At 35.2% G+C, this 26,186-nt stretch overlaps 1 protein-coding gene across 1 annotated transcript in view; it reads right to left on the bottom strand.

The window, feature by feature from the left end:
* WDR27 (WD repeat domain 27) overlaps nucleotides 1-26,186 on the bottom strand; it is an 86,884-nt gene that overhangs the window by 49,380 nt on the left and 11,318 nt on the right. Inside the window, exons 10-21 of the mRNA XM_077782100.1 lie at nucleotides 25,983-26,050; nucleotides 24,222-24,355; nucleotides 22,744-22,820; nucleotides 21,201-21,279; nucleotides 20,625-20,696; nucleotides 19,423-19,526; nucleotides 18,249-18,338; nucleotides 15,260-15,381; nucleotides 14,537-14,670; nucleotides 12,065-12,162; nucleotides 11,649-11,770; nucleotides 7,688-7,785 (exon numbers count right to left, since the gene is read on the bottom strand). Coding sequence (XP_077638226.1) covers nucleotides 7,688-7,785; nucleotides 11,649-11,770; nucleotides 12,065-12,162; nucleotides 14,537-14,670; nucleotides 15,260-15,381; nucleotides 18,249-18,338; nucleotides 19,423-19,526; nucleotides 20,625-20,696; nucleotides 21,201-21,279; nucleotides 22,744-22,820; nucleotides 24,222-24,355; nucleotides 25,983-26,050 — 1,198 coding nt within the window. The remainder of the gene's footprint in view (nucleotides 1-7,687; nucleotides 7,786-11,648; nucleotides 11,771-12,064; nucleotides 12,163-14,536; nucleotides 14,671-15,259; nucleotides 15,382-18,248; nucleotides 18,339-19,422; nucleotides 19,527-20,624; nucleotides 20,697-21,200; nucleotides 21,280-22,743; nucleotides 22,821-24,221; nucleotides 24,356-25,982; nucleotides 26,051-26,186) is intronic.

Here is a 26,186-nt window from a genome sequence, read left to right on the forward strand (position 1 = left end):
CAACTGAACCGATAGCTCTAAATTTTTATACCATATTGCTCTGTTGTAGACACACATGGATGCATAAGAATGCACTAAATGCCAAGCTGGTTTCATTCACCCGGGTGAAACAAATACATTCTTTGTAACTGATCTAATTGCTATCTCTTCTCAAAGCATAAAAGAGACACTTTTGAATGCATGAAAAGACATCACTTTATAGAGCCTAACTCTGAACTTTACTATATTCTGTATAACAAAACTACTGATATTAACAGACTTTTTGAGCATACAGTAACCAGACACTTCACCTCAGACAAGTTCTATCCTGAAACTGCTAAAATAACCCAACTTATGGGAACACTACAGTTCAAGAGAAGCAACTTATGAAGAGAGCCAATTACTGTGACTTTGTAAAAACATTTTTCAACTTCATTTTTTTCACAAGAATATTCAGAGACTTTCAGTAACCAATGGCCACATTTAGTCTATTGAATAATCTGCCTCTGTTCAAGCCTCCTATTTACAGCAAAGGAGAATACTATCTACCTCAGTCTCCTCAGCATTTTCCTCCTCAGTGAGGCTTCCACACAACATTATATATTGTGTAAACTTCTACAACTTAGCCTTGAGTCCCAGTTGCACTGTTTGCAAATTTCAGGGAGACTTTTTTTTCTGAGTGACTTCTTATAGAGAATTTAAGGAAAAAATTCTCTTTAATCTTGTAAGATACATCAGTATCATGTGAAAGAAACTTCTTCATGAGAAAAATAAGCAAAATTCATATCCACTGTCCCTCCCAAAGCTGTTTTCAGGTTCACCATTCTTCCTTAAGTAGAGCACTGGTCATCAGGACTACTTCTAAGTGTTTAAGACCTCATTGTCAGGGCCTGTAAAATATAACTTCCTCAATGGGGTCTTCTTCACAGAAGAGCCTTCTAATTAAATGCTGCAAAAAACTTCCTTTCAAAAGAAACATCTCTGTATTTGTGACCAATAACTCAAAAGTTTCACCTATAAACAGATATGTAAGAACTAACAGGATTCCAAGGTTTTCACCGATCTTTTCTCTGCTATACCACAGCAATATAACGCGATGTCTCAGTCATAGAGTAGTGCCCTTTTTCTTGTGCTAGTGCAGCCACAGTAATAACCAATACCCTGGATTCTATTTTCTTGTTTTCTTGTTCAACTTTTCCATTATATCAGGATATACGTTCCACTACAAGTTCAGCTACTTCCCCAACCCCTCAAAATCCTACTTAAAAAGACATTAAAAAAAACTGATTCCAATTAAACTTTCCACAGAATTAAGTAGAAATTTTGTTACTCAATCTATTAACTCAAGATATTTAGAGGTATCACAGCAATGGGAAAGAAAAAGTGGACAAAAAAAAATCATAGTATTATTAGATAGATACTATGTGTATGATTTTAGCTTATTTTAGGCATTATCTTCTTTCAGGCATTTTTTTAAGTAGCAACAGGTGGTGATCCAAATTATTTTGGATATTGCAGGCTTTACATGGCCAGCTGGCATGCTCTCCAGCCTCCTAAGAATGCTTTTCTGGTCAGAGCTTTTCAGGGGTTACCATGACAAACATCTGGTAATTGCATGGGACAGCAAAGAGCCAAGTTTTCCCTATGTTCTTCATTGTACATCTTTTAGTCTACATTCCAAAATATGTATCTTTTTATGTTGCAAAAAACTTGAACACTATTAGGAAAAAAATACAATTTTCTTCTGTCTTTGGAAGAGAAAGAATGTGTATCTCTTTATAAATAAAAGAATACTCTCACAAAGAATTCCATCTCATTCTACTTGATGCATTAAAAAAAACAAAACTGCAAACAAAAGTTGTTGTTTTGTTTTTTTTTTTAAACCACTTTCATTTGTATTCTGTTACTTTGTGCCAGAGCTCTGGTATTTGTTCACAGCCCCTTCAGTACCAGCAGATCTACTGAGGCTCTGCAAAATGTGAGTGAGTATAACTTGACAGCAGTAGTAGCTACCTTAGATGTACTGAACACATGGGTTTCATTTAATTGAAACACCAAACCCTTCACATAGGAGTTCCCAATGTTTTTACCATAGCATCCAGCAGGGACCACATCCCTGCGTTCCCCATCCTCTCTACTTTCATGCATCTCCAGCCCCAAACTTGGAGGAGCTCCAGACACTTTTATCCCTCAGAATCTGGATAGCTAGACTCAAAAGCTCCAAGGGGAAAAAAAAAAAAAAAGAAAAAAAAAGAAAAAAAAAGAAAAAAAAAAAAAGGCAAACCATAGGCAAACCTTTATCTCTGAAGAATCCAAGAAGTAACCAAATTCTGAGTATGTGTATATTTGTATCTTGCTTAGGATGATGTCAAGCAGCTAGTTCACAGTGAAGATGCAAATTGAAAAATCTCAAAATTCTAACTGTATGTCTGACTCTAAGGTCTCAAAGTGCAAATGTGAGAAACAGTATGAGTTCCCTGTGGCTGCAAGAATTCTGCTAAAATATGGTGCCAGAGGAGCTTATGATCTAGTGGCACAGCATCCTAACACTATTTGGAGATTTTGCCTTAATGTCTAATACTACCTTCATACAATTGGCAGATTTGTTCAGAGGCTGAAGGAAGGTGAAACTCAGAGTGTGAGTCAGAGGCAGGCAGTTCCTACCACCATAGGTGTTAGTGGATTGGGTGTTGGGAGCTCTTCCTAACACTTCATCCCTGCTATTCTTATTACCTGTGACAGTCATCTAGCACCTACTACATCTACCTCCTCACACTACATATCAGCATCCCAGACCTCCAGGGTTAGAACAGACCCTTCCCTGCTCTCTCCATTTCTGGGTAGGTAATAAGCACAGCACATCTGACAGCATAGCACAACTGTCTATTTCTGCCTTCCAAATTAATTTTCAATTTCAGCTGTTATTATACACCTTGCTCTCTTACTCAATATCACATCAGCTCCCCCAGAAAGCTTCTAACACCCTACCATTTCTGTGGAAAGTAAAAAAACCAAAATGCTATTTTCATAGAATCAAAAAGTGACATAATGGCTGAGGTTGTTAGGCAACTTTGGAGGTCATCTTATCTAACCTCACTGCTCACATAGAACCAGTGTGGCTTCACCAATGCTAAACAGAGCAGAGGTATCACCACCCACAACCTGTTGGCAGCACTCTTCCTGATACAGCCCAGGATAAGCCTTCTTTGCCTCAAGGGCACATTTCTGGCTCACATTCATCTTCGTCTCCTTTTTTGCAAAGCTGGTTTCCATCTAATTGCCCACTCATCATATATTGGTGCCTGGGGGTTGCATTTGGTGCCAAGAGGACTTTGCACTTCCCCTTGCTGAACTTCATAAGTCTTCTACCAGCTCATTTCTACAGACTTCTACAGACTGAAGCAGGAGCAGAGTTCATGGGTGGGATTCCAAGGCTGGTCAGGGCAATTAAGCCCCAGTCATGCAGTAAGGATACTCACACTGCATCTTGTAACTTGAGTAAATATGCACCTGAAAATCTGATGTCAAGCCACGTCACATAATTACTGACACAAAAAGGATGAAGCTTTATGGCATGATGCCTTTAGCCATAATTTATTGATGAGCAAGGAAGGTCCACATTGGTGCCTAAAAGCTTTATAGGGGATCTGAAATCTGCCTTGAAGAAGAAAATTTTACACTACTTCACATTCTAAAACCTCTCTTGAGGGAGAGGACTACTTGAAATGGCTCATGCAAGAGCCAGAAAATGGGACACACAATTTTTCTCATCATCCAGTCATGAAACTATCTGTATTCATGTAACTTTGCTAGTGAGCTGGTGCTACTAAGAGTTTAGTGAATATTCTAAATGCATTTAATGAAGTGAAGGGTGCAACCCTATAAATTTATGGTTTCCTCCTAACAGAATTAATGAAATGTCCTTTCTTCTGGACATTTAAAGCACAGAATTATCTAATCTAAAAGTGGGAGGAAATGAGAAATAGAAAGGATTCAGACTAGTAAAGCAGAATTTAAGACTGTCATATGAAATTTAAGTGATATATGAACATATTAAAACAACTGGTATTTAGTCTAGCCTGATACTTCCTGTTATGAGTTTACTGCATAAGGGAATTGAATGTTCATTAATTCCTAAGTTTCTACATTCTCTCTATGCATTGGTTTTACAGCACTAGGATGCCAAAGTACATCTCATTGCCATGCATGTTCATGTGCATAACCACTAAACACAGGTGGGACTGGCAGACAAGGAGGCTCAGTGCATTGGAATTTTCTGATCTATCTGGTCTCTGTGGCTTAAAGGACTCAGCAACTTGTGTCATTCCAATCCAGACTTTTCTGAGATATTAAATTTAATTGGTGGAGACAACAGGTATGGCTGAGTATAAATCAATGCTAGATTCCTGACTTCAGAAAGAGCAGCAATGTCTCCAAAATACACTTTATACACACAGCAGTGTGAGAAAGGATAGTAAAGTTCCTTGTGTCTTACAGATGAGCGAGTCTACAAGTTTTCATCACAAAGACACTTCAACTCCTTCAAAAATGCAAGAATGTATTAACTTTTTGTATCTCCTGATCATTAAATGCCTAAGAGTCTTTTATGGGAATCCTGAACCTGATGATTATAATGTCATTCAGATTTCCACAGCATCTCAGCCTAACTCTTGTGTTCATTGCTTTCACCTTGGACACAAGAGAAAGTAATTTTACTTGTTCTCCAAGTAGTCATTCTTTTAGACAATAAATGGCCTTCATAATATCTTGGAAGTTGGTCAAAGGTCATTATATTACTCTAAAGCATAATGTCTCATAGTTCATTATCCTAACCTGAAGAAGAGTAGCCATAGTTTTCTTCTTCCAAGAAAAACTATATTCCTTGCTTGTTTATTCCCAAGTCTGTTTTGTAGATAATCTGGAGCTTTTCTTAGCTTTAGTCATAAATGAGGAGAATACAGGAGAACTCTAATAAAGATTCAGAGCCTTCCGATGAAGCTTTACAAATCCATGCATTTCAAAGCAAATGGAGCAGGAGTCTGAGTAAATTCAAAATCCACTAGCAGTGTCCAAGATTCCCTCATTTATTGGCAAGATGACCTGGCTGTATGAGGTTGGCTGACATCAGAAAGTAAACATGTCTTTTCTTGTACCACCTTCAGAGGAACCCATGAGATGTTTTGGCACTCTCTGAAGGAATCTTGGAATGCTTCCAGATCATCAATAGTGAAAGAGGAGACAGACAAATTCACAGCTTTATCCAGAAAAGACAATGAAAATTGAAGTTGCAAAATAACTTCAAACTCAAGAACATAAGAAAAGTTAAATGAATTTTCCCTGGGGGGAAAAAAAAAAATGTAGTTTGATAACACAGGTTGGGTTTGGTTGGTTGCAAAATTTTGGTAGACCTCAAAGCAAAAATATCACTATATTCAAAGCTTATAAAGCTATAGGCCAGGTCAACCTGTTTGAAGATTTAATCTATGAAGATCAAAAAAGAAACCAGAACATCCTGCTATGATTCTTTAGTCAACTGTGAGAAAAGAAATGTATGTCATATGAAGAGGAACTATCAAAGAAACTGAATAAAAAAGCCCCCTAAGAGTCCAAGGAAAATGTGCAGTTATTCTGCAAATTATTTTCCAAGCTTTCAACAGCAGCATTGAAGAGCACTGCACTGAAGGGATTTTTTCCCCCTTATTTAATCAAAATTTTGTACTTTACAGAATTTTTATAAAGTAACAATGGATAGATTCTCAAGTGCAACAAACAGATTAAAGAAAAGCAAAACAATTTTCACTGTGGACATCTAGGGAAGACATTTAGAACAAAAATCAACAAACAAAGTGGAGATCTTGGAGTTAGTGTTACTATCCACAGCACTGCAAACAGTATAAATGAGAAGGTGGACTTACCTTTGCTATATTGCAAGAATACTGGACAAAGATTTCACTAAACAAACTCTATTCTGGCAAACCCAAAGCAGAAACAAAGAGATCATTCCAGAGGAACTGGAAATAGTTGTTGATGCACCAACTTTACAAATCAACATCATCAAGAGATTAAAGGTACTGGCCCACCATAAGGTTGTTTAGGAGCTAATCTCTCCTGTAAGTATTCAACAGTGCAAGGGATGGACTGGATTTGATTGGACAAAACCTATGAACAAAAAAATAAGTGTTCAGTCTGTGTAACTATAGTAGACGTAACACTTCAGCAGATACTTGTTCCAAGTTCAGACATTTCCAAATTTAGACATTTAAAATTTATGTGAAAAACACCTGGTGAACACATAGGAAAAATTGAACCTTTTTACTCCTTTTGAGAATTTAGGAACAGATTTTAAATTATAGAAGACTCAGTCTCTATAAGACTCAGTCTGAGCAATGGCAGAAAATTTCATTTTTAAAAGTGTGGTTTGTTTTTATTTTTTTCCTTGAAAATTGCTAACAAGTGAAAAACAAGGTTTATTTCTATTGCTTCTCCACAAAAGTTAATACTGCTGATCACTGTAATGTGTAACAAACACACATATACATAGCACCTCACAAGCATCCTTAAAATATCTGTCATTAAGGACTTGAACTACGTTTTGAAGCTTGGCTAATAGAACACAGCAGACACTAGAATACACTAACCTAGCCAAATGAAACATACAGCAAGAACATACATAAATTTGTTCCTTCTTCTCAAGACATATTCATTTAATTGATTGCCCAGATTTTACACTTTAACTATTTTACCATTCACTGACTTTACTTATATTAGTACTTAGAAACAAAGAGACAGATAAGTGATCTGTGAAAAGCTTTCTACTTTTTCATTACTCTTCAGCAACACCGTTTGAGCAGCTTATTAGAAAAACATAAGAAGGTAACATATTCCAACCCCAGTAGTCTCTAGTTTCATTACTTTCTGGCATTGAGCGAAGGTAATACAGCAATGATTTTGAAAAGAACACATATGCCCCCTATAGACTTAATGTATTCTTACCACATAAAGATGGAAGTAAATGAAAGGCTCATTAAGCCCAAATAGAAAATTCAGTACTAGAAAAAGATATATGACATCTTTCCATAGATATGTTTACATACAGAAGAAAGCAAATAGGAAATTATACTTTAAAGCTTAAACATACTCCCCTTTTCTTTTAAACATAATTCTTTTGTCCTCCACAACAGAGCTTGCCCCAGGTATTACTTTTCCTGAGCAATGTTCCCTCCTTGATCTATTCATTTGTCCCAAGGCTTTCCCAAAATTGAAAGGTGTTTAGAAACTGTGTAGCATTTAATTCTGAGCTTATGGTAATGTATCATGCAAACTTATAGCACTACATACATGGTTCATAAAAGTGTTGTTGCAACTGGCTTGTATTTTAAAGGATAGATTTTTACTTCTTTTAGCAGTAATGGCATGCTGCTTTGGAAATATCATTAACATTCAGTTCAGTGCACCATCATTTATACATATACAATTAGATGTACAAATGTGGGTAAACATAGGTGATCAATTCTAAATGTTTAATGGCTTCCACATACCTATAATTGAGGAATAAGCACTATGTTTGGTCTCTAGAAACTAGCAAACTTCAATTAAACTGTAGTTCAGATTCCACATCTAAATTTCTACTGGTATATGACAGCAAGTATGAATTCTGAATAACAATAAAACATAGGTTTTTATTCCAAGATACCTAACTCAGTCTTACCTCAGTGTTCTTAAATCCCACAGTTTGATGCCATCACCTACAGCTGTGGTCAGGAAAAGGTTGTAAGCTTCAGGTTGCTGGGTGGTGAAGGATGATCCCTGTAAAACAATAAACCCGTTTCAGGTAACTATTCTCATGGCATTAATTATTCATAGAATATCTTGAGATGGAAGAGATCCATAGGAATCATCGAGTCCAACTCCCTGCTCCATGCAGAATTATGCCATATGATTAGGAGCATTGTCCAGATGCTCCCTGAACTCTGACAAGCTTGGTGCTTGGACCACTTCCCTGGGGAATCCAGTCCAGTGACCAACCACTGTCCCAGTGGAGAATTTAGTCCATCTAAGAAATAAGCAGTAAATATTTGTTAGATTATGTGAAAAAAATCTTGTCTGCACACACACAAAAGAGAGGAAAAGCATGCAAAGAGCATGTAGAGGAAGTCCCATAACCCAGTCAGAGAAATGGAGCACAGCCTTGGCTCCTCTCAGTGCTGTCCCAGGACAGCAATGAGCCCTTTGGTCCAGGGGTGACCCCCACCAGGACAGTCAGTGAGACAGGCCATCTGGGGCATCTCACTGACTGACAGGGATTACAAAAATCAGGGTGTGGGATCCACCACATGAAGCAGGGGAAGATCATCATGTGATTGCACAAGACATTACAGGATGTTTAGGAAAGAAAATAAGGGCAGTGAAAGGGAGGGAGCAAAGGTTACTTCAACAATTGATTATAAGACATTGTTAGCCCTGGGCTGAGTGTCCAATTTCCATTGACTTCAGTAGCAATTGCATTCATTCATCACAAGACTAATTTTGGCTTCATACTTTTAAATAATTAAATCCAGTTTAAACCGCTGATATTTTAACATCCACATTGGCAAATCCCAGCCTTTTTGCTGGCTACAAACTTCTTTCTCCAGGGAACCAAATTGAAACAGTTAAAAACACTTTCTTTTCTTTCCTTACCATTCACTTTCTTGATTTGGCTGAATGCAGCACAGATACCGCAAGGTAACTCCCTGCAATCGGTATTTGACTGCCAGGAATCTTCTATTCATTATGAAAGCTGGTGCATACTAAGAGATGAATTAAAATGTACTGTGCAACCTATTTCCCAACAAAGACTACACATTCTCACATCAGCTCTGTATAACAATAAGAAAGAGTAATGCAAAAGATAAAGACAGTAATAGTCCAAAGGACAGTATTCATTAAAAGTTACTGAGCACCCATTTCTGTGCTTTTGAAATATTTGCTTGCCATCCCTCACTTCAGCCAGCACTGGTCACAAGAGCCCAAAACAAAAAGTTCTACAGACACATACACACTTTTTGCATTATTCCTTTACTAGAGAATACAGGAAAAAACTAAAGGTAAGAAGTGCAACCCATTTTTTCCTTCTCTGCTCTGAAACTTTGTCAGTAATATACTTTATTAATACATATACTTGTATCTTCAAACTCCATTTGCTACTGAATATTGATATACGAGGACAAGAAAAAATACTGGTTGGGATAATATGCAAGGTGAATTGCTGAATTTTATCACTATTTGTCACTGAATTGTGTTTTTATAGTCCATCAATTTATGATACCTATTATTTATGAGAAACTGATGCAAAAGGTAGCAAAATCCCAAACACTTGAAACTATTCTTTCATTCTGAAAGACAAATCCCTTTCTTCTACCCCATCAGCATCCTCATCCACCACTGTAATCCCTTCTCAGTTTCTCTCTAGATTAACTACACTGTAACCTTCACACAAAATTTGGCCTCAAGAAGGATATGGTTCTACAGAATCTTGCTTTCCTTCACTAATTCCTTATGAGCACCATTTATGTCATCCAAGTGCAACTAGTCTACACTAAAGGCATCTATCAATAGACATCAGAAAGTACTCCATGCCTTCTGGTGATCTCATACTTTTCCCAACATTGTAACTTCAGTTAGGAAAAAGTTAACTGACTGAAACTTTAGAGTTACCCATTGGATTTTTCAGTCTTCACATCAAGTAGACTTCCTAATGGATCAATGAATTTTGAAACAAAAGGGTCTGAACAGAAAATTGAAAATTTTGCTGTTTCTGTGAAAATGAATACTCTTCAACTGTGCTAGCAGAACATAATACCATCCAAATACTTGTGGCTCACAATGACAGTTTTCTGTTCAAAGAATACATTTTTCACCTTTACAAATGCATTATTTACACTAAAGCTCTGAATCTTTGTGATCCAATCTCAAATTACCATCTACTTTGGTATCTCAGATGTTCCTAAACTCTGAGACAGGAAGAGAATTTTGATATGTCAATCAATTCATTTTACTATGTCTCTTAAAATTCAGTAAAAAAAGCAATGGACTGTTATAATAAGCTTAATCAAAACACTGAAGACTGAGATGAATGTCACACACACTGGCAATTGCAAACAATCTCTAGAACAGATCAAAAGAAAAATTTTAAATCAAAGTCATTACATGGCAAGTTATATATACTTGCTTCAGCTTGTTTTGTCTAAAATCAAAAATAAGAGAATGTCACACTGATCATCTAGGTTTCCAGGATATCCTGCATATTTTCTAATTGGCTAACAGTTTTTTCCAGCATTTAATTGGAACATACTTTCCCTAACATTTCCCATGACCCTCAAAATAAATTTGCTTTTTTATTCATTTAAAGAGTAAATTTTATGATTATGCCCGCTTGATTATCCAAGTGGAATCACAAAACTGCCTTGGAACATGAGAACTAATTTGCATGAATCTAAACTAGAAAATGCACTTCAAGAATATACATACTGCAATCAGAAGTGAGTATTTAGTCCACACAATGAGACTAAGAATAGTCCAAAGGAAAGCCTTCATAAATTTTGGGGTGTAGGCATCTTCAGCATGAGCTCTCTTTCCACAGGTTTGTTTCCATTGAATCATGTCTCATCACTGGAGAACCTTAGAGTCCAGTGTGCTTCATACTTTAAACAGAATGTAGTTTGCACACAGCATTTGACACATTTTTATAAGTCTAATTTTCTCTAATAATTTTAAACTATCCAGTGTAATAAAATATTTGATGTGTAATTTTCCTATTGACTTATCTAAAGCATTAGTCTTACATAACTGAAAAAATAGAAAACTTTTATGTATAATTGTCCCACAAAATGGTTAGTTTTCTTTGCTATACCACATATATCTAGGGTTTTTTTCCCAAGTGAGCAGTTGCCTACAGCTTTAATGTTTTTCTTGATTAAATAACCTGAAGGCACTAAGCTGACCCAGCAAAAAGAAAAGCCAGAACTTTAAGCATGTGTTACAAAGAGTACTGAAATAGTTAGCACAATTTAAAGTGTTTTACCAGATCACATCTATAAGGAAAACCCACAAAGAGTTCTACAACCGTAATAACAAGGACTGTTTTAAACCCACAGAAGCAAGGACTTTCCAACTGAGAATGAAGCACCACATTCAACCAGACCTAACACAGCAGGCATTCCAGAATATATGCTACCATAAGAACTACAAACATGCAAATCAGTCTTCAAGGAAAAAAAGAAGAGCAAGGATGAGGGATTTTAAGACATCTATTCTATTGTAGTACTGAGATTTTTTTTTTTTGCTGCTGTTTCCAAAGTTTCAGAATAAATCAGTGTCAGATTGATCTTCAGAAGAGAACACTTACATAAGGAAACATTCCTGTTGACCTACAGTATTACAATCTAGCACAAGGCAAAAGACAAACAATTCTCTAACAGCAAGATCATTCAATCAGTCTCACTGCTCCCTCTTTTACACTAGAGAACAAATTAAATCTGTATGGACTTATCACAGACTTGTGTTCTTGCTCATCCTCCCCAACATATAAAAACGTACTGATTACTATCAATTCTAGTTTTAGCCTCCGATTTCTTTGTTGATGATGTTGTAGTGATACTACAAATAAAATTAAATAAAGCATAATATACCTTATTTTGACAGATCTGATGGACTGATCGACCATGAGCTTCCTGTATCACTGCTGTGCTGCAGCCTGCATTGAGGTCAAAAACTTCCAATGCTCGATTGCTGCCAGCTGTAAGTACAATATCTGTACAGTTCTTTGTGTTAAAGTTAAACTTGCCTAAAGGAACAAAAGCATATAGACAGAAAAATACAGATAAACATATATATAAACTCTGTTGCATTTATTGCTCTATGAGCAACACCAAAAATCTTACAGCACTAAAAATTTATGTCTAAGGATGAAGACAACATCATAAAAAATTACAAGTTTTTTACTCTAATAGAAAAGGAGTAGTAAATCATCAAATGCTACTTAATTTAGCTGATGCCCATATCATTAAATCCAAAGAACTACAAAGAAAAGAAATACAAAGGATACAAGAATAGAACTCATTTACTGCTGAAAGGCTGGTAATCTCCATTGCTGAAGTCATGGGAAATTTCTGTACCAATTTGCAAACACTCCTCTGTTTGTACCTACAAAGAATAACATCAAATGAATGCTAGTGTTAATGAAATTAGTTATGATTTGTAAACTCCCACTGCAACCACAAATAAAAATGCTTTCTTTCACTAATAAAAACTAAAGCAACAGGAACTTTTCCCTTATTGTTGAGCTCTGTTAAAAACTTGGTAACCAAACTCATTTGGATAAAAAAAAAAAAAATGATATTCATATACAGAAGACTGATTTTCCATCAAATGAGACACTAAAATAATCCTGTATATACACTGAAAATGCTAAAGAGATTAAAGTCTGTCAAGTACCTATGTTCAGAAAGCAGATATACCTCTAGTTTCAGTGTAGCATTTAATGCTCTGATGATAGGGCAATCGGGAAGAAAATGAGAAAACAGTGAGAAAATAATGAAAACAGTGAGGAAAGAATAATTTCCATGTAGACAGGAGGAGAATGAGGGACTGTTCACACACTATCAGAGAAATTTTGCTTTCCAACATACACAAAACTCTTTAGGGTCTTGCGGGTTACCTGCCAGCTCCATGAAGAGGTAGCAAACATGTGAAAACCTCTAAAATGGCTTCAGACTTTTTTTATTAGACAACACAAAACTGTGTCATTATTCAATATAATTAGAACTTTGTTTACTGAAATATATCCACATAGGCAACATGGAACTATTCTTGTAGTAAACAGAAAACATAAGTCCATGGATATGGATATGTGGGGCAAGAAGAGTGTGATTTTCATAGAAGTAATCTTAGGAATACAGAGTTAATAACAACTGTATTGGGTCTGGTTGAAGTGGAGTTAGTTTTCTTCATAGTGGCTTGTATGGTGCTGTGTTTTAGACTCAAGATCAAAACAGCACTGATAACACACAAGGGTTTTAGTCATTGCTGGATACTGTCTGCACAGCGTTAAAATAATTCCTGCATGACAGTTAATATTACACTTGCATTTTAGCACATCTGTCTAATGAAAGTGCAAAAGTACATGCATGACATGGTGTAAGAATCATTACTGTTTCTTTTCAACAATGCTAAAAGTTTGCAAAACTGAGATCATTTGACAAAAGCAATATGGTTGTCAGCCAGATCTGTTCAAAAGAAAAATGCTTAGTGATTTGGTTTTTGCCTTTCTTTGTTATTCTCTAACAACGATGTGCTGGTCTCTTTAGATGGGCATCAGAACTACTTTAGCAGTGATAGGAAGCAGAATATATTATACTGTGTTTTTCAATTTAATCCAGGAACCTTTTGTAGTTTCCACAAGTACTTTATTCAAATAAACTAAAAAATAAACTGGACTAGACTTCAAGAGCAAATTACTTATTTCTATTTTGGGGTAAATCTATCTAAGCTAACTTTAAATAAGCTGAGTGATAAAATAGGTACAATCTAATGAAGGCAGTATGAAATTTCCTCTGGTCCAATTTACCCTGCTGAAAGAGGCCGATTAAAACAGTTTTTTCCCAAATGCATGAACAATTGTTTGAATGGGCTGAAGTACCTTGCTTCTACACTGCAGACTGTTACACAGCTAAATACCTCACAAGGCATGGTACAGGTGGAATTTCACATAGAAAGCAAATCAATGAACAGTAAACTGAGATTCATCGAATACAAGTTATGAGAAAACTGAACCAAAGTAATAGAGCGGGGGAAAAAAGAAGGGTGCCCATTATTAAAAAAAAAAAAAAAAAAAAAAAGAGGAGTTTTGTCACATTTAGCAATTTTTTTTACAGAATGTATTTTCTACATGTCTTCAATCTACAGTGCAACTCATTGAAAAGTCAGGCAGGTATTGTGGACACACTGAACTGGACACTGTACATTCATTCTTGTCTCTTAGAAATTGAAGTTTATGTAGCAACATGGGTTACCTTTTTATTATTAGTATCTCCATTAACTAAGAATTAACAAGTAAAATTAGGTAGGCAGATTATGGAAGAAAACTATCCCATAATTCTGTATGACCATATACCATTTCAGTGAAGTTCCGCATAGCAGCTTCATGCCTCAATCCAGGAAAGCACTCCTACTCCTAAACATATTTAAACTTGCACTTAGTATGTTTCTCTGTGCAGCAGCAAAACTACCAAGGAAATAGACCAGCTTTTCCCATCTAAGGATGCAGTCCAATACTGTCTAATATCATCAACAGACAGGACATACCTTTCACAATATCAACTAAGATTTCAGTGTTGTAGGCCTAATTCTTTTTCTTCTTCCATTCAAATCAAAGGTATTTTGGAAGTAACTTTTACCATTTGTTCAGTTTTTTATCTTCTGTAATATTTTGCCCCCTCAGATCACCTCATCCCACACACAGTCTCAGATCAAACTGTATGACTACTTTCACTGGTCTGTTAATGGAAGATGAACTCACCGTTTTAGGTCATCCTTGGTTGTGTCTAGATGGAAACTTAATAGATGAAATTCAGCTCCACAACACAGCAATATAAATGTATCTATAAAATAAAACTGTGCAAAGCGTGCAGTCTTATGGAACTTCTCTTTACCCTGAAACAAAGGAATTTATCAAGAATGGATTCAAACAAATATTTTCTGTCTGAGATTCCTTGTGTTGAGACAGAGCCTTCCTGATCATAGGCCAGGAGGTTGAACTGCTACATAGTGGCCCTGCTTATTTTTGACATCTATTACTCTCAAAAAAAAAAAAAAAAAAAGATTCATTCTGCTTAAATTAGCTGGCAGTATATCTTTAGTCAATTGAATCTAATACACTCTAGCTTAATACTCTGAACTTTTTTGAACTAGGGAGTGGACTAAAGGCAAGCAGAGCTGAACCAATGAAAATACAAAATGCAGAGCTGAACCAATGAAAACACAAAATGCAGACCAGACAATAAAACCAAAACTTCCAGACATGCCCACTAGGGTTTTTTTTTAACAAGGTTGATTTTTCTTTTCCTAAATGATCATGAGAAAAACCTAATTTGAAGTCAATGAAGATCACTCATTACATCAGTGGGAGTCACCACTCAGTAGCTCTAGAAATAGGTTTGTTCTACAAAGCTTTTAAAACAGAAGTAGATGAAAATGCAAAACAGTGTTCTCTGTGTCCAAATCAATGGAAGTTTCCAATTACCAGAATTAGGGCAGGTTCCTTATTGTAGACTGACCAGACTCTTAAAGTTCTGTCTTCTGATGCAGAAACTAACCACTTCCTGTCATGACTCCAGCCAACAGAGTTAACTGCACCATCATGACCTAATAAAAATAATAATGGAAATATTATAAAGCTCATTTCTTGCATTAATAAATTTCTCTAGAATTACTTGCATTGTTTTAATATAATTATGCGCAACATTAAAATATATTCTAAGTACAGGTTTCAAGTGGTTGGGTTAAAACTGGTAACAATAAATCAGCTATTAAAATTTTCTCCCACCAAAAACCCAGGAAAATGTCTCAATAAACAAAGATAATTCCAACTGTAATTTTTAAAAGTCATTGGGAGAGCACTCTCAAGAAACACCCTTGAAATTAAATATAAGCAAATATTCAGTATCGGAAAAAAATCTGAGTATTATATTATAATGAAATGTTATATTAATCATGGTCTGGAAGCCTCTTAAGACATGAAAAAATAGTTGAAATACTGTTTTCTTTATTAACCTTTTCTTTCTGAGATAACTGTTTTGGTCAAAATAAAATGAGCATGCCACTTCAATGGCTTGCTAAAAACAATATTGTAGTCTTACAAAGAAAGAACTTTAAAAGCCAGAAACAAAAATCAAAAGCTAAAATTATTAATGTTATTTAGCATTATGTTGAAGCTGACAAAAAAGATCAAAAAAGAACATGCCAATCAAATTTTAGACTTTGATGCATTTTATTGTAATTTGTCAGATGAAGTCTGATGAATTTCATCTAGCCTTAAAACATTCAAAGTTCTTATGCTGCCCTCTTGTGCACATTTTCTCTTTACTCAACAAATTTTATATAAAAAAATAGTTTGCTTTAAGTTACAGGAAGGCTATTAAGTATATTGGAGCAATTGAGATATTTAATTTTGCAGACATATGTCTACAAAACGTCTTATGAGATATTTTAATTCCCAGTTACCGAACAGCTGTAGAATGTTCCCCAGAAAACTGCACAGGTACTGCACAAATACACATGTAAGTATTATACTGATTTTATTCATGACAAAGATTTCTTTTAAAGGCTTCAATTTTCTAAAAACATTTGGAAGCCTTAAATAATCTGCATAAAAGAAAAAAGATCAACACACAAAATCAATCAAACAAAAAAAGAAAGCCACAACAGAACATACAAAGCAGTTTTCCAAAGTATTAGGGAACCTGAGAAACTTTAGGAAAATCTGAGGTTTGGAAAATTGGAAGAGCCACAGAAAAAGCTTAAGAATCTCTGCTCTCCAGGCCCCACAGTCCCAAAGCACAGTGAAGGAGATGCCAGCTGGCTTGAAAGAGCCCAGTAAAATTCAAAACAGGCATTACTCAGGGTTCCCCAGCCCTGGAGCACATTGAGAAGAAAGGCAGCTGGTTTTGTAAAGAAGCTTCTTCAGAAAGGCCATGCTGGCTCTAACCCTTTACAGCTGTTCAGCATTACCTGCACCTCACTGCAGGACACAGACACCTGAAGAGTCACTGCTGAAGAAGAATGCAGAACTACTTAAGTCTGTAACTCAACCCTTCAGGGAACAAGACTGCATAAATTAGGCTAACAGCAAAACTGCTGTTATACCATTCCTCTGATACTGCCTTATGACTTTTGATAAGCAGCAATATTCAGATGTTAATGCTGCCTTGAAACTGAAATTTTTTAGCAGGATGCAATTTCCATTTCTTGAATCAAAAATTTTACATTGCCATTGATTGCAACTCTATGAATAATGCATCATGGTTTTTCATGAAAACACATATGACACTTATAAAACGAGCATCAAAAGTAGAAAGTAAACAGGTGATTGCATGGTAGTCTGAACAACATAGAACAATGTGAATGAAGCAAGCAGGCAACTAATGGTTTGTGGTTCCTAATCCCATGCATTACTTTACCTGGCACTTCAACATTTATGTTGCTTTTGGAAAGAACTACATAAATGTTAGAATGTGGTTTACATTGTTTTTCAGACTTGTGCATTATTAAAAAAAAGACACAAATTAAAAGCATCAATGAAGTAAGTCAGTGAAAAACTTAAGAACTTGCTATTTTAGAAAAAAAGGCCTCATTCTGTCTGCAAGGCATATTTTCATTAATTTCCTCTCAAAAGAAGGATAATATCAGTAATGTTGCCTCCTTTATGTCACTTCTTGCACTAAATAGAATGAAAATTACTCAAAATTAAAAGCTGTTTTCACAAATCAGTTTTCAGAGTTATTTACTTAGAAATAATTCCCTAAAATATCTTATAAATAATTCCCTAAAATATCTTTAAGTAGTCTGGCTTTAATACTTATTAGGGTCAGATAGTAAAAAACATTTATTTTCCATTATGAGTTTTCACAGAAAATGCATACAGCAGGATTGATTTAAAGTCATAAGATTTACACTTATTAAAAATTTAACAGATTGTTCCTGTAGAAATTTAGACATAATCTGGTGTTTAAGACTCTTTTAAAAACATTCATGTTTACACATGAATACACTTTTGTAGTTTTGGATTTCTTCTGAGGAATAGTCCCTCTTTGTTTAATGGTTATTCTCAAGAAGTCTGGAGTTGCAAAGCAAACACATCTTTTGCCAAGTTGTCACAGTCAATTTTTGGCTAATAAACTATCAGAATGTACTGCTACAATATATACATGCATTATTATTGAAATAGATTGCCTTTTTCTCTTTAATTATTGTAATATATATTATATATACATCATGGTGAAGATTTCTGTATACATCATCATAGATTGCTTCTTACCCCACAAAAAAAAAATTGAGAAATGGGAACACCTGGTAGTCAGTTTCATTCTAGGACAAAATTAAGCAATCAGAAATTTTACATCTCAAATATCAATACTCCCTCTTTCTTGTTATCAGGGTGATGTAAGTGGAATCCATGCTATTTTAGAGCAAACTCAACCATATATATTTTTATAATATCATTCATAATTTACCTGAAAAAACATCATGCACATCAGTGAGATTGGAATTGAATACCAGCACAGTTTTGTCAGCCAGGCCACAAGCCAGCAGCTCTCCATCCCCTATAAAGGAGATCATTTAATGATTTACATCTGAAAGCAAAAAGGAGCCAATATGGTGCTTCTTTTAATAATAAAAAAATCATGTAGGCCACTACAACAAAACAAAACACAGATATTAATTTCATACATTTAACATTTTTTATGGATATTACAAATCAGTGTTGCAGAATTTGGTAGGATTTTGTAGGCAAAATCATTTCTTGTCCTGACATTCTCTAAATAACAAATTTTTAACTCAAAAAAAAATCTGAAGTTTTTGCTTAACTGGGCTTATTTAAGCCTGTGTGTACATGCATGGATGTGGCAGAGACAAAAAGAAAAAGAAAGATGTTTCTTCCTCAAACTAAAAGATTTATACTTAAAACATACTAGTAAAACTCTCTAGAGAACAGAGATGTTTGGAATATATTTTAGCAAAGTGACTGATCACATCTAATTACTTTTATTTATTGAGGATGAAAGTTTCTTGTCCTCAAAACACAAATTTTTAAGTTTTTAAATATTTTGAAATATTTTGTCTTGCAGGGTGTACATTGGCATAGTTATATACATGGTAGAATGCTTGATTGCTAATCTAGGAAGTGCTTTCTGCTTAATCAGATTTACATTGGAACTGACTAGACCTATTGCAAGAGTCATTTATCCAAAGCAGTTAAGAAAAATGCCTCTTTTGGATCACATAGAAGAATTCTTTTTTTAATATTTCAATTTACAATAATTGAATATATAATAAATATGAGTATTTTTTAAACACAAATTTCAGTATTTAATAAACCCTAATGAAACTAAGGGTGTTAGAAAAATTCTTTAGTGAAAGAACTTAGTTTTCAAGTAGTAGTGAGAAAGTCAAAGAATAAATTCAAAAGGAAACAAGACATAAAATCAGAAATAGAAGCCTGTTTCATATGTAGTAACAGTTTGCATAGTTTTGCATGATAAAAAATTATGATCATTCAGTATGTGGTATTGCCAGAGTTCTCTTTTATCCACACTAAATCCCCATCTTTAGAAACTATGCTACACAAATTTTGGATTTCTTTCTGCACACTGACACAACTGCACTTGTTATAAAGCATGTACTTACCAGAATATTGAACACAAAAAATTGGGGTTGGTTTACAAGTAACAGATATCTCTTTCTCATATTTGATTGGAGGATAACTTTCCAATGGATATTCTTTATTTTTGCTTCAAAGAAGGAAAAAAGAAAGAAACTAGTACATCTTCATTTCAGTTACGAAATAAATGTACTTTGGGAATTATTCCAAACATCTTTATAGAAATATTTGCTGGAGAAAATACGTAAAATCCAATGTAAGAGCCAAATTCATTTTAAATTATTATACTTGAACTACTCCTGCCAGTAAGAATTGTGAATTCACAAGATCAAGAATTAAATTTTTTTTGGCAGAAAATGTAAGTCACAAAAGCTCTTAAAGAATCTAAACTCTACCTTGTTTACAAAGACCTTGTGCCAAAATGCAATATTAACTTAAAAAAAGCAATTTAAATAAAAACCCACACAAAACTTAAAACACTATGTAGCTTAACCTATAAAAAACAGTGCCAAAACCAAAGTTAAAATTATCTCAAGTACTCATATAAAGTCTTCCTATGTGTGCAAGGTACACAAAAACTTAGTCTTGACCTATTATAAATGGGTTTCTTAACACTAACAGCTCTTTTTAAATGAGAAAAATTATGGCACCAATCATTCTTTACTGTCACGCTTGTATTATATAAAGCAAAGACTATGTAATAGCAAAGAGAAATGTGTGCAATATCCCCATTTAACATTCCATATACATTAACATGAAAATGCCAACTTTAGAAAAGCTTTTGTTCTTTGTGACCAGTGATAAAAAGTCCACTGGTCAGTTTGCACTATTAAACATACTCTGTTTGAACTCAGAGTAAGTTTGCATTAAATTTAGATAACAAGATTTTAGGGGTGTACAAGGGACATGATCTGAAATCACTTCTCCGAGTGCCATATTCAGTTATTTTTTGGACTAGAACTGCAGGGACTTAGCTTCCAACCATATTTGGCACCCATTCTTCCTACCAACGAAAATCTAAGAAAATAGATATGCATATTTTCCTTTATATGAAGCACTCAAATTTAATTCACAGTCTGATAAACCAAATCACTTGCTGCAGCAATACATTTTATCTCAAATTTACCAAGCCTTAGTTCTAGTGGCAACCTTTACTAAAAAGTTCCAACAACAGAAACATTTTTAATTTAATTTGTTCCTCCTCTAACAGAGCCATTAGATGACTTACCATTTACAACTGGTCTTCCACTTTGATGCCTCTTTTTTTTTCAGGTTAGTATTTGGAGAAAACATGGTCATGCTACACAAGAAAACATACACTCTTACATGAAATATTAAATTTTGCATGGGAGAAACAGCTTATTTCAAACAAAAGCAATCTATTTCTATCTGTGGGTAATGTTAATAGATAAGAGAGCGTACACTTTGATGAAAATATAAATATCTAATATTCTAATGCCTGAGTTTAGACCTTGATTTCTGCGAGTTATTTGTTGAATAGCACATTCTGAAGGTCAAAATCCATGCAAAAAAAAGTTTTCAGACAATACTTTCTGCAAGCTGAAAAAACAAGAGTCTACTTAGATGAAAGAACCTGGCCACTAAATAGGGATTTCAAAAAAGTTGGCCAATGACTAGAAGCTGTGAACATTTTGGTTTACAATGTGTTTTTAAAATTATTTCCTTTGATAATATCATTACTACTTTTCACAGGTGATTAGTTTCACAGTCATGAGCCTACATAACTATGTGAAAAAATATCACACACCAATTAGGCAGGGAAAATAGTAATATTTCGACTCACTGTGGTGCTGCTGTATATCCCGATGACTTAATTTTATTATGGAAAACCAATGGTTTATCCTTCACTGTGTTCTTTACTCCTGTAAGGAAATAATTAAATTTACTTAAAATGTTTTTATAACATTGTATTTTTACTTTTAAAGTAGATATCAAGTATTTATATTGTGCAAAACTATTTCCTTATGTTACAAAACACAAACAACCAATCACCTTAAAATAATGATGACTGAGAAAAGGGAAGATATATGAACTGTTACATGGTACAACATTCCTCCTACTACTTATATGAATAAGTAGAAACCTTTTTAAACTTTGAAGTAGCAAGAATACTGTTCTGAATCACTTTTTTCACCATTCATTTCAGTTAGAAAAGTATTTTCTACCTGCCTCTGCTTAGACTTTGTATGCATTAGCTATAATGTATTCACAGCCTATATCTGGACTAAGGAATGGATCTAAAGATCATGAACAAGCTGCCTGGTGGGTACCTAAAAGTATTTGTGCTCCTGGATGGCTCAGACCATGGCTAATATCAGCATGCCCAGTGCTGTACTAGGAAGCCCAGTGGGCACCCCTCAGCTCCAAAATGAATATTTCATATCAGCAGAAACAAACTAAACAAGTAAACCTTGTAAAGGGGGAAATTTTGTTGATATTCCAAGGGAAAAAACCCAGATACATTGGGACACATTTAATTATGTTGAGGGTAGAAGTCCCATCAAATACCACTAACTATCCTCTGTCTTTATGCAGTAATGTGGCACAAAAAGGCCCTTCCTGAGAAGCTCCCAGTAACACATGCCTGAAGAGACCAAAGGATTTAATTACAGTATTTATCCATCTGGTCATGGGATGTCAACAAAGGCAGCACACTAGTCAGTGCTAGTTGTCCAAGGCAGCCTGGAATTCTAGATAAAACTCTGTAGATGTATTCTGAAAATACCATAAAACCTTAGAGATATAACCTTTAACAATCTAATGGGCACAATACATTCAAATGGTAAGGATTGTTGCTCATCAAAAAAAGCTACAAGTGCTTCAATGGTAACTGGACATCAGATCTCTTCTTTTAAGCAGTAGAATATTGAGACAAAAATTAACTTCCTAAACATCTAGTACTGGCAGAAGATTATTTAGAACAACAAAATACACCAAAACATCTGTTTGGTATATTTCATAATCAAAGGTAAGAAAGAAATGACAAATAACACACAAAAGTTTACTGCATGCTATGGAAAAAGACTGACTTACAAAAATTTAAAACTTCTACACTCTAACACTTAAAATTAACATAAAATTCTCAGACAATAGTTTTTGAAAAAAGAAAAATACTTATAACCATAATTTTTAACTACAATTACATATGTATTATATGAAACATTAACAGAAGTCTAAAATTCATCCTACTGAAGTGAAAATATAATGCAATATATATTTAAAACAAAAATTAACTTACTGATTGTATTAGGCACAAGCCAGCTGGATTTCAGCTACTGTTATTAAAATATGTTTATTAACTAATTTCAGGATTGGTTTATGCTTACCAAGTGTTTTACTAGAAGGTCCTTTCATGTTTTTCTTTAAACTTTTACACAATGGAGAATTCACCAATAAAGTACCCCTAAGTTATAAAATGAAGCACAAAAAATTGATCAGTGCAATGAACAAAAACTTCAGATTAGAAAAAGGTGCTAAAACTAGTTTTTAATTATTTATCTACATGTGCATGTACACATGCAATAGCAATGAAATTTTAAAGAAAACAAGTTAGGCATAGCAAATCAGTTATCTCAGATATTCAGCAGCACAGAAAAGCCTTGGCCCTGACTCAATTCACAGACCATTGCTTTTACATGCCGGATTCCAGTTTTGTGACTATTAACTGATTATTTTATTTTAAGCACTGTACTCTGCATTTTAGTGTATATTGCAGGGGTTTTTTCCATCTTCAAAATGTCAGCATTTTCTCATAAATTATTTCTAGGGACATAAAGGACAAGAAAGTAACAACCAGCAGGGATGCACCAAGGGGAAGTCATGCTTGATCAGTTTGATAAACTACTGTGATAAAACAAGTGGCTTGGCACATGAGGCAAGAGCTGTGGATATTGTCAACTTTGACTGCAGTAAGACTTTCCACACTGTCTCCCATAAGAGCCTCACAGAGAAGCTGATCAGCTGTGGTCTGGATGAGCACACATTAAGCTGGATTGGAAATCAGATGAGCAACCAGGCCCAGACTGTGATGATCAAAATCTAGTTGAAAAGCAGGAACTAGTGGAATAACCTAGAGGTTATAACTCCATTCTATAGGATTCCATGGATATAATAATTCCATTCAACATCTGCACTAATAATTTGGATAAGGGAGCAGGGTGACTCTCACCATGTTTATTGATGACTCAAAGCTGAGAGGAGTGTCTTAAAGAGAAGCAGGTTGTGTTGTCATCCAAGGAAACATTTATTGTCTGCATAAATGGGCCAACAGCAACCTTTTGAAGCTCAACAAGGTGAAATGCTAAGTCCTTCAGCAGAGGAGGAACAAGCCCATGCAGCAGTACAGGCTGTAAAGCAAACTCCAGAGCCAGGCTCTGTGCCCTAAAGCCAGCAGCAGGACAAGAGGCAATACACAAATTTTTAAACACAGGAGGTTCTCTCTCAACACCAGGAAACACTTATTTACTGTGAAGGTGACTGAGCACTGGCACAGGCTACCCAGAGAGGTTGGGACATCTCTCTTCATTGACATATTCTAAAGTTGTTTGGACATTGTGATAAGTAAATGACTCCAAGTGTCTCTACTTGAGCAGAGTGGTTGGACAAGATGACCTGAAGAGGTGCCTTCCAAACTCAACCATTCTGCGATTTCCCCCTCACAATACAACTAAAGCATGATAAGACAAGATGTAAAATCAAACCATGTCAACAAGCAGCACTGTAGAAAGCCGTATGACACACTGTAGTGTCAGATAAAAAAAATCTATCATCCAACATGGAGAGAAAACATTTAATAATTCTGTACCTGGCAATGACTGATAGACTTCTCTCATTCCCACGTGGGAGAAAATCACTGTGCTGAGTTCTTACTAATGCTGGAAGCTTAACTTCCAACACAGCAATCATATCTTCAAACATCGAGGCAATCAAGCATAAAACCTGCAGCAAGCACCATAAGTTAACATTCCATTTACTTAATATAATTTAAGCTCAAAACATAATGCATTTATAATGAAAAGTAAAATCAATTTCTGAAATTTATAAAAATTAATCAAAAATATCCATTTTGTGATTAATCATTAAGAGGATTAAGTGGAAGAGTGTTTAAAGCTACCCTTCAAAAATATGCCAATGTTGCTTAAATGTGTTTTTAACAAACTTACACACATAACAGTGACAGAAATTCCAGCACCACCTACACTAGAGACAATCCTGCAATAAGAGTTATGAGAAAAAAAGCACACATGGAAGAAAGACTGCCCTCAGCAACATGATGAGAACATGCTAAGAGCTGAATTTAAACAAAATCCTCCTCTAAAGCAAAAGACGTCTATGTTATATATGTAGCCTAGATTGAGCTTACATCTGTAGGAAAACTGCAAAATCAAAAATAGAGTACACAGATAAAAATACCTTCCATTTCCTTAAATTCACTTTTGGTGGCTTTCAACATAAATTTTCTCACTACCTGTTGGGATCCATCCCCATACAGGCCACCACCAATTGTTGGCATCAGTGCTTGGCACTAATCAACAGTGGATGGGAACTAACTATCACCATTCATTTATTATCTTGCTGTAAGACTTTCATACCTTCTCTCTGTGAATTCCCACAGGCAGCTCCTCACAGCACTGGCTCCTTTTCTTTCTTCCACACAGCTGCCTAACTTCTCTCCATCTCTATCACAACCAACTGACCCTTTCTGTCCCTAGCAGCACATACAAACCCTTACTGTCCCTAACATGAACACCTGACCCTTTCTGTCCCTAGCAGCACATACAAACCCTTAGTGTCCCTACCATGAACACCTGACCCTTTCTGTCCCTAGCAGCACATACAAACCCTTACTGTCCCTACCATGAACACCTGACCCTTTCTGTCCCTAGCAGCACATACAAACCCTTACTGTCCCTAACATGAACACCTGACCTTTACTGTCTCTTAACACAACCACATGACCCTTGCCCCTCACAGCAGCACAGGCAACAGACTCCAACTCTCTTCTCAACCAGCTGACCCACTCTTTTATAACACCCATCCTTACTGGACCATCCTTATTGTACACAGCTGTGACCTGTTAAAGACAAGGCTGTTCCTTCTCTTTGGTAATTTGTACAGTTGCAACTCCTCAGGGGTAAGTGCCTTCAGCACTGTCTCTATTCTCCTACAATCCATCCTCCCACAACAACCCAAATAGCTTTGACAGATCCTTTAGAAGGATTTAGAAGTAGCACATCCTAACTTTTATTTGAGAAACATATATTTTTTTTCCTCTTAAAAGATTTGCTCTGCTTCTTCAGTGGTCATTCTTGACATTCAAGGTACATCCTGAACACTGTAACAATTCACCTTTTCCTTATTAATCACTTTGGACTGTATATAACCTGTGAGAGCTTCAAACTAGCAGATTCCATAATGAAGAATCAACCCTCTTCAAAGAAATTACTATGCAAGTCACATTAAATAATACAAATCTGCACTAATCTGTTAGCAAAATGTGCAAATATTGATTGAAAATAACTGTAACTGTTAACATTTATTAAAGCAATTTTTACTGTATACTTACCTTTCCATTAGCTGCCTTCCTTGTTAATGCACATAATCTGGCTATCCGAATGCTGAGGTCACTGTAATCTTTACCAAAGAAGAACAAAATAATACCTGCATTTCACAAGGAAAAAACCTAACTCTAAGACAACACAAAAAAATCACTCATACTAATTTAACATGACCCTAATCCATTGTTTTCAGAGTATATAATTCTATTTTA

Source organism: Lonchura striata, chromosome 3 (assembly GCF_046129695.1).
Source record: "Lonchura striata isolate bLonStr1 chromosome 3, bLonStr1.mat, whole genome shotgun sequence".
Taxonomy (NCBI): Eukaryota; Metazoa; Chordata; class Aves; order Passeriformes; family Estrildidae; genus Lonchura; species Lonchura striata.